At 44.3% G+C, this 12,847-nt stretch overlaps 1 protein-coding gene across 2 annotated transcripts in view; it reads left to right on the top strand.

Annotated features, from left to right (window-relative positions):
- The first annotated feature begins 5,320 nt into the window (after nucleotides 1–5,320).
- The window catches only part of FKBP1B (FKBP prolyl isomerase 1B), a 45,014-nt gene continuing 37,487 nt past the window's right edge, over nucleotides 5,321–12,847 (top strand). The window contains exons 1-2 of one of the 2 annotated variants that reach the window (XM_048299076.1): nucleotides 5,324–5,476; nucleotides 8,761–8,808. In XM_048299076.1, coding sequence (XP_048155033.1) covers nucleotides 5,440–5,476; nucleotides 8,761–8,808 — 85 coding nt within the window. In that variant the 5' untranslated portion in view covers nucleotides 5,324–5,439. Of the gene's footprint in view, nucleotides 5,477–8,760; nucleotides 8,809–12,847 lie in introns of both variants that reach the window. The other variant, XM_048299077.1, reaches the window with a different exon arrangement.

The following is a 12,847-nucleotide window of genomic DNA, read 5'->3' as shown; positions in this document are numbered from 1 at the left end:
ATACAAAGTTTCTCAAAGTCACTGACATCCTTCTGTAACTTCCATGGCAAGGAAATGACAGAGCTGGAATAATTGCTTACTGAATAGATGCAATATATGTAATTCCAGTACTGTTCCACAGTTTGAAAGATAGACTTACTTACATTTTTTAATCCATTTTTTGCTATGAAAGATTGGGTGGAAAAGAAAATCTAATCCTCTTGGACTGTCTTGTTATTATTGGAAATTTTATTTGTGAGATCGCACTGCATGACCCTGAGTTTAGGCTCTAGGTCCCTCTTTTATTTATGATAAAAAACAATCTCTTCCCCTTAAGTGTTTGGAATCTAAACAGACAAGGTACAATGATTGTTCTTGTTATATAAATTAAATACTGAGGCACAGAGCAGTTCAGAGCATATCTACAATTCAGCAAGCTGCCTTCAAAAGAGTAGGCAGTGAAGCAATATCACTGCAGCAATCTGCATGTGTGCTAATTAGTCTGGATGGATGATGCAATTTCATATTTATATTGTATCTGAGGTTCTAGCTAGTTTTGTATTAGCCACTTTGGAGCATTATGCATTGCAAACAGATCTGAAGTGATTAAGGATCATGCAGTCAATGTTGGAATTGTGGTTAACCTCACTACCACTTTTTAATTTCCTTGTCTTCTTCATGTTGCATGACAAATACTACAGACTCATACATCAGTTTAGAGGAAGAGATCTTTGAAGGGCATATGGTCCAATAGCTTGCTTGGAAGAGGGCTGACATCAGTTTGTTGAGGTTCCTTAAGGCTTTGTTTGCTAACTCATCTTGTGAAGATTCTTTTAATCTATATTTAGTCAGAATTTCTCTTGCTATGGACTTGTGTCCATTGCTTCTTGTCCTTTTGTTGGGCATCTCTGAGAAGAGTGTGGCACCATCCTCTCCACCACTCGTCAGGTAGTTGTAGACAGCAACTGAGATCCTTCTTCTCTCTGTCTTCTGCAGGCTGAACAAACCCAGCTCCCTTCTCCTCTCCATATTCTCCAACCATTAACAACATTGGAATGGTTGGGCTTGCTCCACTACGTCCTTGTACTGGGGAGACAAGTCTGTGAGACCATGAGTCTGTCTAAACCCATGTGGGTTTGGAAGAGATAAACTGCATTAATCTCTTCTGGAAGCAAGCTCCATTATTAAGGTCCAGGCCTTGTGGAATTTTTGCCTCCATTCCAGAACCTAAGCTAACAAATTCTTGACTCCAGTAGCTGGTGGTATATATGCTGATGAGCTGGAGCTCTTTCCTGTGCATACCCGGGGTTACCTCACCTGGTCCTGTAAAAGGCTTTGAAGATCAGGTCTAAGACCTTCATAATGACTCACATAAAAGCATTGTGAGAGAGAATATGTGAATATCTGAGTTAGGAAGAGCCTGGTGAGAGAGGTGGCAGCTTTCAAGGCAGTTTTAGTGCTACTGAAAAAATCCAGCTGCAGTTTTACACTCACAGCTACAGCTGCAAGAGGATAGTATAGATACAGATGTGGATAAGGAGTTCCAAGAGGAAGATGAGTATTAGGAGTAATTGCTTCAGGATGAAATTTTATTCTGTTTTGGGGCATTTAGAACAAGTATCAGTTGGGGAGGAGGTGACTGTGCTGGAGACCTGTGGTGACCAGCAGCAGTGAGAAGTGAGACAGGCACATGGAGATTTTTGGGTTTAATCAGTTAATCACATGGCTGTCAGTGCGGGTGTGCTGTTAGAATTACCCTAAGCATGTGCTTTGAGAGGAATCATGGATTCTGGCTGACTCTCTTTTGTGAATGCTCGTGATGCACAGGAACATTCACAGTGACACAACCTGCTGAGCTCTGCAGGCTGGTGTTTATTTTGGTCAGGGTTTTTTCCAGTGTGGCACTGGTTTTGCATGACCTGTATACTTTGGGATTAAAATTACTTGGTTTCACATGTTGGTTCATTGAATGGAAAGGTCAGTATTGGTAACACATTTTTAGTTTGCTTTCACTGTTCATAGAACACTGGTTGGGTTTCAAAGTAATGCTGATTATTTATCCACAGATGCTGGTGAAGGAAATGTGTATTGTTGGGAGTTTTTTGTGGCTTCCATGAATTTTTACATTTGCAGAATTTGCGCTTTCTGTTTATGGGCAATTTAGTGCTTTTTCTTCCAGGGGTGTTCTTCATGTGCATATGGAATCTATTACACATGATTTGTAGATCCTTTGTAGATTTGAAAAACAATGAAGAATGGGATTTCACAATATAGGAACTATGAACTAAAGTAAAACACCCTAAAAATTTGGAAACTGTTTGTCTTCCTAAAAGTGGAAATACATAAATAGTTTGTAAACAGTGCTGGCTGTAGGGGTTTTCACAAAAGAAAATGGGATAGTCATCTGCTAAACTTTAAGGTTTGGGGTCTTTCTCATAATGACTGTGGCAACGTGTCCTCTTTGTGACCACTGAGTAATCTTAGATGTTGGAGTCATATGGTTCCATCAAAACATTTGGGAAGGAGTGTGATGAAACCCCCCACTTTTCCAGCCCGCTGTTTCTGTTGCCAGGATAGAAAAATGTGCTGTGGGAAGGTCTTGTGGTAAACAACTGTTCAGGAACGTGAGCTCTACAGAGCCTTGGAGAGAGAGACTACCGGACTTTACCCTTGATACAGATATGCTGGGTCCCAAAGGTGGAGGAGGTGGATGACATGCAATGACTTTCAAAGAGCATTCTAATCTGGTTTGATAATCTGATTTTAGCCACTTCCTTGGTCAAGAACTTTCCCTCTTAGTCCCTTTGTCCTTTCTGTTTCCCCTCCAATTTCCTGCCAATTCTAAACCACTTTTCCTTGTATTTCAGAGGCTTTCCTGAAGATATGAACATTCCTTGTTTCAGTCTACTCTTCCAAGATCTTCATGTGCTGTGGACTTGTTAATATGTATTTAAGGATCTCAATGCCTCCAGTGAATACTGTCACGGGGAAAATAACATTATTTTTTGTTCAATATCTGTGGTGTCAAAGATTTTTTAAAATATCGATCCAACAACTTTGAGATAACCTCTACAGATCTTTTTTTCTGTCTTGGAATTTGGCCTCACCTTTATTTCCATGGTCTTGGTAATATTAGTGTAGGGGATCTTATTAGCTCATGCCCCAAAGAAGCATTTAGAGTGTCCTCATGGGGCAAGAGGCCATGGGATAGGATGGTTGTAGACACAGCATCACACATGTGATGTAGGTCACATCTTGGTCCCTCTTAATCCCATCTTGTGGCTTGTGAATTTTGCTGTTGGTGGGGTTTGCTTTTTTATCATGATTGTCAGTCTGCCTGAGGATGCTGTGGTCTGTGTTTAAGGCCTGTTACTTGTGATGACACTTGAAGCAGATATTCTGTGATCCCATCTGAACTATGTCTATTATGTGATTAGGTCAAATCTCCTGTCACAACACACAACTTCAGAACAACTATTCTTCTCCCTTAATGGAGAGATGTGCGGCCTGATCAAAGGAAACATGTAATTATAAAAGCTAAAGTGAACGCAGCAAAGTATAATTTGCTTTTATTCATTGGATTTATGCCTTCTCTGAGTATCTGAGAGGACAAAGACATCTACCTGGAGTCTGGATGAAAGCAGTCCTTTCTTGTAAAGTCAAGAGCTCTACTAAGACACCATGTACCTGGAACTTCCCTTTATAACTCTCCTTATGCTCTCAGCTTTTCTTGTGCTGTCCTTGTTGCTCTGTAATGACTCAGAGGCACCTCTGGAATTAGCAATGGTCATGTGTTCCTAATGCCTCTGGGCCACTTAGCTCCTACCTAGGCATTTTCCTATTTCTCAAATGCATTTTTAGTATCTTTCTACTGATCAGAAATCAAATGACACTCTGAGATTGGCAATGGAAAAGAATCCCTTTTCAGAATTTGCACTGTTACAGATCTGCTCTGAGAAACTGCAATAAGTGCCTGCTTATTCTGTATGTGCTACCTACAGATGCAGAATTCACTGGAATGGGCGGCAGGCAAAAGGAATCCCTGTTCAGTCCTCATTACTGCTTCTGAACTCGTGTGAGCTCATGCTTTTCCTCACTTGCCCACTTTTGGGGAACTTCAGCCAACCAGCCCTGGTATTTCAGAGTGTCTGACCCACAAGGAAAGATGGATACAATCAAGCACTCAGGTGAAGGAACAGTCTGATCAGAGTAGTGTGAAAAGCTGTGTGAAGATGGTCAGTGTAGTTCAGAGCAGGGATGCAAGGGCCACATTACCACAGTTACAAACCAGCACAGTAATTCCTCAGTTCAGTCATCCTGACTACTGCCCATATAGAGGAAGATCTTTTTTCCTGAAGAGAACCCAGTTTGTAACAGATAAAAATCCTGAAAAAGCAATGTCAGAGAAATGCAGGTTGGAATTAGATGGATACAGACAGCTCTTTCAGTCGGAAAACTGATGATGTTATGGTTCCATTTTTATTTTTAACCCAGAAAACACAGAATTGCAAACAACTATTCCTTTAGAGGCAGTGGAAACTCTTGAGATTCAAATAGACAGTAAGGTTATGAGGAAATAGTCTATTTCAGTACACTCCTCAGAGGTAGTTGTTGCAAGATTAAATATGTAATCTCACATCATGGGAGCACCATAGATACATGGATTTTCCTATTTAAAACATGGATATGAACAAGAAGTTATAAATTGTTTTGCACTGAAACTCAAGGTCACTGCCAGCCTGCTGGAGACTTGCCGCTGCTGCTGCTGCTGCTGTGTGGGGCCACCAGCGGTGGGTACCACTGCCCTGGTGCTGCTGTTCACCAACAGAATCCGGGGGACATTCCCTTCAGTGTGCACACGTAATGTGCGAGCACGAATGCTTTCCTCCATGGCTCTTTGTAACGGGAAATGCCGACCCTCCACTCGCACTCAGCCCCGTTCTGGCGTCTGGATGGTTGGAGCGCGGCGCTTGGTTTCCCTGCCTGCCCGGCGCGACCGCAGCCGTGCCCCACCGATCGTCCCCGCTCCCGCACAGGCCCTGAGCCCTCCCGCCGCTCGGACTCCGCACGGGCACGGTCACACGGGGGCCAAACGCCGGCGAGACCCCCGGGGCAGCGCTCCGCGGGGCACCATCGCTAAAGCGAACCCTGCCCGGGGGATGGCAGCAGCATTCCCCGCACGGCCCCGGGGTGGGGGCGATGCCTGCGGGGAGACCACCCCGCCGCCAGGTTCTCCTCGTCCCCGCGGCCCCCGGGCGCTCGGAGCGGGGGCGGGCGGACCCCTCCCCTCCCCTCCCCGTCCTCCCCGCCCCTGCCCCGCATTGGCTGCGGGCGCTGACGGGCAGCCGGGGCGGCCCCTGCCCGCGGCCGCCCAGGGGCATTGCCCGCACTGGGGGTCCGGCCGCGCCGGGGAGTGGGGCTGCGCCGAGCTGAGCAGGGCTGAGTGGAGCTGCTGCCGCCATGGGGGTGGAGATCGAGACCATCTCTCCGGGAGACGGTACGAGGCCGTGGGGGGAGCAGCCCTGCGGTGCGGGGACGGGGGCTCCCGGTCCGGCCGGGCACCCGGGAGCTCCGGGAGCGGAGGAGCCGCGTCCCCGCCGGCGGCAGAGCGGGGAGTGAGGAGCGCGGTGCGGGGAGGTGCGGGGGCGGGAGGGGAGGCACGGCCGCCCCCGCAGCCCCCGGCCACGAGCCCCCGATGCGGGAGGGGCGGAGCGCGGCGAGGCGGCCGCCCGGGGTCGCGGCGGCGGCGGGGGCGGCGAGGGGCCGGGGTTTCTGTGGCATCCGCTGACAGCTGCACAGCCCGAGCGCGGGGTCAGCGCCGGCGCCCGGCGGAGAGCCCAAAGTTTCCCCGGTGGCGAGCCCGGCCTCGCCGGGGGCACCAGCCGTTCGTGCCAGCATCCCCCGGCAAGGCACAGCCGCCTCCCGGTCTAGCGTGGGATGCTGGCGAGGGCTGAGGTCCAGCCCGGGTGGCAGTCACCTCCCCTTGGCGCACGCTCGCCTTTCCAGAGCCAATTTGCGGTGGTGTGCTCTTCTTTGGAATTATAATATAATTCCGTAAGGTTTTTGTGTTTTGGGTTTAAGAGAACGTAATTTCTAACATACATATGTAGCTGTAGAATAGGCCGGATTCATCCTTGGGTGATACACAACCATAAATAATTCGTTCAAGTTGATTGCGGCTTAAGTTTCTTGGCTCAGTATCTTTCCTTTCTTTGTGCATGCTTTTAAATTGGCTTCTCCCTCTTGTGCTGTTTAGCTCTAGGGATAGAATTCTTCTCTTGGTTGCACAGATGTAAAAGAAGAGTACTTATACCCACATAAGTAATGGTGCTGAGTTGGGAGTAGGAAGGAGGGTGGAACTACCTCATAGTAGTACTTTCTATCTCTTAAATAGAACAAGACTGTCATTGTAATATGCTATTCCAGATAAGGTTATATGGATTAGTTCTCTTGATTGCAAGTCTTAATCAAAATCAGATGACTTTAGGTACTCTCTTAAGCCACAGTGAATCAGTGGTCTTGTGAATCTCTGCTTTTAATTTGGCTTTGATGTGAAATTATGTAGCTTCATTGGCTTTGCTGGTGGTACACTCACACTGCAGTGTGTGTATCCATAAGGTCTGAAACTGCTTTTCTCAGATCTCTGTATAATAGTGCATCACTTTAATGATACCTGCTTTACCGAGGGTAGGATTCATCTCACATAACTTTTCTCAGGTTAGCTGGCTAGTCTAAAGCAGTCTTCTGGGTTTTATCTGTGGTCATCTCCAGAGAATAATTCATCTTGTCTTTCCCTGGATAGGCTGGCTTTCTCAGAAAGCACTGCTAATTCTTTGCTGTCAATAGAGGAAGCCCAGGAGACTGGCATACGATAGTTGCCTGTGGTTTAGATGGCTGAATTTAAAAGAGATGAATCCCACTTTAGCATACCATGGTGCCCTAACTGGATACATACTGTACTAACTGGATACATACTGGGGTATTCCAGCCAGCCAAGCCAATGAATGAGGCTGTTCAGGTGGTGCTTGGAAGCACCACTTTCTCAATTTTTATGTTGTAAATCTTGGTTCATCATGCTAGCCTGCCTTCCTGCCACTTACTGCTCATGTGGTTTTGGCGTGTAAGCCCTAAGGCCGTAGCTTGTGTGTCACCTGCTGGTTTATACCCCGTGAAGCGCCCTGTTATGCAGAACTTGTTACCATGTTAATTCTGACCAAAGGGCCAGAAAGCCAGCTAAGAGATGAGCCTCAGTTCCATAGAATGATAGAACGATTTGGTTGGAAAGGACCTTAAAGATCATCTTTTTCCAACCCCCCTGCCATGGGCAGGGACATCTTCCACTAGACCAGGTTGCTCCATGCCCCATCTAACTGGCCTTGAACATTTCCAGGAATGGGGCATCCAAAGCTTCTCTGGGCAACCTACCTCAATCCCCAGTTTTTAGCTTTCTGTCAAGGATGTTCCTTAATAATTGACCTCATTGATACTTTTAAGTTCTTCTGAACCTGGGCACTTGCCTGGCCAACCTTGAGAAATCAAGGTCAGCAGCTTTAATACACCATGGGCACCTAATTGAGCCTGGAAAGTCATCCCTTAGCTTTTAGTCCCTTTGGCAGTACCTAGAACAAGTAAAATGAAAATGATAATTTCATTTTCCAGTGTCAAGCAAATAATTTCAGCTTTCTTTCCTTTAACTATCAACATTTTAGAAGGAGCTACCAGGCTCTTAAAAGAACTCAGTGTCCTACTGCTTTACTGTTGCCTGATGGTACAAAATTAAACTGCTTTTGTCTGTGAAAATTCCTGTAAAACTCATCCCTGCTAATTAAAGATGCCCTCATAGAGCTGTCTTTCTTGAGTGAAAGGCATTAGAGATGTGAATACAAATGGATTTTCTGACAATGTCAGGCTGAGACTTTATTTGAAAAATTATAGCAAAAACATTCAGAGAATTATTAAAAGTTATAATCCATGAAGTTTTGACTGCCCTTTTGCACTAAAAGAATGTAAATGCATATGTAATGTACACATATATAGGGAGAGTTATCTAAAAAAAATATTACTTGGTCTAAGAGCTAAATAGGAGCCAAGATGGGACCTTTTACCCTAAACCATCCCATATTCCTGTCTTGCATATTAGTGATTTGGTAACATATAGTCATAGAATCCTAGAGTTGTTAAGGTTGGAAAAGACCTTTAAGATCATCAAGTCCAATCATCAACCCAGAACCACCACCATGTTCACCTTTAAACCGTGTCTTCAAATGCCATATCCACGTGGTTTTTGAACACTTCAAAGCATTGTGACACCACCACTTGCCTGGGCAGCCAGTGTTTTACAACCCAATGCTTTACAACCCTTTCTGTGAAGAAATGTTTCCTAATATCCAATCTAAACCTAACCTGGTGCAACTTGAGGCCATTTCCCCTCACTTTTCCCCTGGCTTTTCCCCTCCACTTGTTTTCTGGGAGAAGAGACTGATCCCTTCTTTACAACAACCTCCTGTCAGGGAGTTCAGAGAGGAATAAGGTCTCCCCTGAGCCTCCTTTTCTCCAGGCCAAACACCCCCATCTCCCTCAGCCACTCCACATAATACTTGTGCTCCAAGTTGTATGAGGAACCACTTATATCTACAGCTGTCGTGTGGATGTCTCAGGTATCCTAAAGTAACCAAATGGCTGATACCAGATGTCAGGTCAGCATTTTCCTCTTAAAAGATAAACTTGCATAGCCAGGTCCATCAGAAAAAATAAAAGAGTAACCTTTTTTAATTTTAACAGGACGGACATTTCCAAAGAAGGGTCAGACGTGTGTGGTGCACTACACAGGTAAGGCATGTTCTGGATGTTCTCTTGATTACAACTGCTTCACAATCAAGAGCAATATTCCATTTCAGATGTCTGTTGTATTTTTTGCTTTGTTCTGTCATTCATAGTCCATTGGATAATGTTTGGGTGGGTTTCCTGAGTATTTCACTTCCAGCTGAGCTGTTCAAGCTACAGTACCTAGATGTGCCGGCTGGCAGATCTGCCACAGGTAGCTTTCAGTGGTGAGGGGTTTGCAGAAGAAGCTGCAGACCTGATTCGTTAAGCCTTTTTACTAGCTAATGTAATCAAGCATGAAACAGTCAAAATGCTGGGTTCGTATTTTTACAGCCTCTGATTTTGACACAGACAATTAATGATTGTATATATCTTAGAAGCATGTGTCCATGTATTGGCAGTTAAAATTCATTCCAGATTGAAGAGATCAATACAAGGTCTGTTTAAACACCTGCTTTATGGACTTGTGTGAATCTTAAGTGGTGAGCTGGTTAATGGAGCTGCTTATGCTGAAGAAGAAAATGTTCTTTAAATTAGTTTATGATGTTATGTGTTGTATGTAGTTATATAAGTTGTCAAAAGGATGCAAAAATCTCTGCAGTCCAAGTCTCCGACTGGGAAGTTCCCTTCAAGAGCTGCCATTTTATGAGATATTTTCCTTAAGAAGCCAACATGCAGGTTCTGTAGGGATTGAAGCTTCTGATCTGGGCCTAGATAATGAGGTATTGTTTTCCTCTAGCATTCAGGATGATAGGAAAGATCTCTCTGGTAACTAACTGTTGCTTTCTTTCAGCTTTGTACTTGCTTCTGTTGCTTACTGCTAGAGCAAGATGGGAACATTTTCCAATAAATACAACTAATGAAGTAAACCTGTTTGTATTTTCAATAAAGTTTTTGATATAATTTCAATAATATTACCATTAAAAGGTTATATGAGAGTTAGTGCACTGGCTTGGGGTGTAGGTTGTTTGGGTTTAAGCTCCTGTACGTTAATATATACAGAGTATTTTGATCTAATGAGGATTTCTAGTTTGAATTAGAAGTTGTTAAACACATGGATCTCCCATGCCAGTCTCAGCTCTTAGACATTTCTCTGTAACTTGATATGAAAATAGATGTTTTGAAATTATTTTTGTGAAGATGCTGAAAGATATATTTCTCTTCCTGTCCAAACTTCAAAAGGTTTTATGAAATAAAATTGTCACCTCCCACCCCTAGTTAGTTCAAGATAAATTTAAATGTCAGAACTGAAATAAGCAAAAAAAAATTGAGCCTGGTATCTCCCACAAAGCACATTTTTTCTGGATAACTTCAGAGAGTGTGAATGGTAAATGTGAAAAGATAACAAGATGCTGCATACTCCTATTGATATTAGATAGTGTCTTAGATGAGGCTGTCATAACTGGCTTTGACATAAAAGACTTTATAAAAACTCATTAAATCAAGCTCTAGAGTAAGCTGTGCTTTCTCCATATATCTTGCTGCTGGTGCTGTGCAACCTCTCTTGACTCCCAGATTGGAACAGGTATCGGGGAAGCTCACCACCTCAGTTCCACTGCTGGTGCCAGCAGTCTTTGGTGGTAATGTTTTTTAATTGAGCCCATGATTAGTGGATAAAGTGGTTCCTTCCAGTTGTCTATAAAGCATGTGGGTAAGATGACATGTAAGTGTTCAGTTTTAATTTAAAACTGTTTTATCTGAATCCAGTACAGTTTCTTTTTGTACTGATGAGATTCTGGATATGCCTGGTATTTATCTTGGATCTCTGTCTTATTTATGTGATCTTATTAGGCCTCAATGTACTTAATACTTATCCTCACCACACTCTGAGTCCTGCTTTAGGAATTGGGTAGCTAAGTTACAGGGACGTCCACAGCGAAATCCAGAACCTCTGTCTTGACACCTAAAATGGGAGTTAGGAAAAACTAAAGACACCTAGGTGCAAGGACATGATCCAGAAATTCTGCTTTTCAGAGATGCTTAATATTGTATAGCATGTATAACTCTCAAGTTATCTCCATATTCAGCCTATGTATCACTCTGGAGCTGGGCACAGATACCTGTGAGGAGGTGTTGTGGTACAGGAAGTGAGGGAACCATGCAGTGACTTGACTCCACCAAGATCCAGAGATTGTTTGGATCCCCAGAAAAGCCTGACCTCACTGGAGTGCTTGGAGCACAGCTCTGAATCTAGGATCAGGCAGAGCAGAGACAGCCCCCTTCAGCCAAAAACACAGCCTGTGGGAGCCCACTTGATGTGTTATAGCTGAACAGTTGTTTCAGACATGGCAAACCTATCCCCAGTTGGCTCTTGCAATAGAAGGGGGTCATAACACTGCTTGCCACATCCTCAACTGCAGCCATTACATTCTTGGGGTGAAGAAAGCTGAAATTTCCCACTCACTCCAGTTTAGCTTGGGACACTCAGCAGTGAAGAGTGCAAGAGCCATGGGCAAGGAAAGGAGCAGGCAAGAGGGTGAATATTGGTGCAGGCATTCATGCAGGGATATGGAAGGAGTTGTAGTGCAATCCCTGTCTTTGGGGATTAATTCAGTACTTTTTTTTTTAATCCTATGATTTTCCCATGTGGTGGTGCCAGCTGGGTAGGCCGTGTAACTTCTTGCAGCAGCCCTTCTGCTCTCATACCAACACACACTGTGGTGATACAGCTCCTTAGCACAAATGTGGTTGGTCTGTGATTGCCTGATGGGCTAGTTTTTTGTACATGTGTAGAAAAAACATTGCCTGCCCACTAATTATTCCTGTCTCACAGGACAGGAGAGGCTAAAATGAGTTTTCTTCTGCCAGAGCAAGTTATGAATCTTTAAGGAGACTCCAATGAGGAGTGGGCTGTGGGCTCTATAGTGTCTTATTTCCCCTCTTGCCTTTGCTCTCGTAGGCATGCATTTACCGTGTGTTGGGGAATGATGGCAGAGAGCGTGGACAGGAAGGGAGTGCTGGCACTGCAGGACTAAAAGGCCTGTAGCAACCTCCATTTGTTAGAAGTAAGCTGTCTGTATGACTTGTCCTGGTGGTCCATGCAGGAAAAGTCCAGAGAGGACCAAAGGCTGAGACCCCAGATGTTTGGCAGAGCTTTAGACTTGTCTGCTTGTCCTCCAGGATTTTATGATTCATCACCAAGGTAGAGATTCAGCAGGGTAGTTTCTAGTCTGACAACCCTGCATGTTCTGGAGGAGTGGGAAGTGAGAACTGGATTCTCCTCAAGATGAAGGAGAACTGTGAGTGAGTTTTACACTTCTGCTGTCAGCATTCCAGCTATTAGGCTGTTACATGTGGCAGCTTTTCCTCTTTCTCTCCTTGATCAACTGGATGCATAATCTCAGGATACTGCGTGGTCTGATTCCCAAAAGCATTGTGATGCCTTTAGGAACAGACCTAAGTTCCAGTGGCAGCAGGAGTTAAGGTGCAGCCTCACTAGGGAGCAGTTTAGAAAGGACCTCTTAGTTCAAGCAAATTGGTTTTAATTATTTTTTTCCCCCGTAGGAGTAATTCCCAGCTGCTTTACAATTAGAGCAGGATTTTTGGATTACCCTTCAAAAGGACCTAATCGCCCTTTCATAAGATGCCTTAGTACCTAACTTCGGTCCCGTAAATCACCTGCTAATTTTTCAGCTTTGCACAGCCTGATTCAAGTACACAAATAGATGTCCAGATCATTGCAGAAGATTAGATAGGAGGACTGTGATAGAACATGAAACTGAGTCCCAATCTTAGTATATGATGGAAAAATGTGGTCAGATTCCTGTATGCTTATCTTTGTTAACAAATATAATAATTTCTTCTTAGCATCCAGAATCTATGTTGAGTCTCAAAAGTTACCTGACACAATATTACAGTAATGGGATTAATAGGTAAGGCAGAGCACTGGCACTGAAATGCATTTGCAGCAGCACTGCTTTATGTCATGTTTTTTGTCAGAGATTTCATTGAGCAAGCTTCTGAAAGCCTTTGGCAATCTGCTTACTCCTTCTGTTTTCCATCTGCAAAATGATAGTTGGACTTTGTCTGCCTCCTGTAGAGAGAT

This window comes from Corvus hawaiiensis, chromosome 3, assembly GCF_020740725.1.
Source record: "Corvus hawaiiensis isolate bCorHaw1 chromosome 3, bCorHaw1.pri.cur, whole genome shotgun sequence".
Taxonomy (NCBI): Eukaryota; Metazoa; Chordata; class Aves; order Passeriformes; family Corvidae; genus Corvus; species Corvus hawaiiensis.
This window is presented reverse-complemented; position numbering and strand designations above follow the sequence as displayed.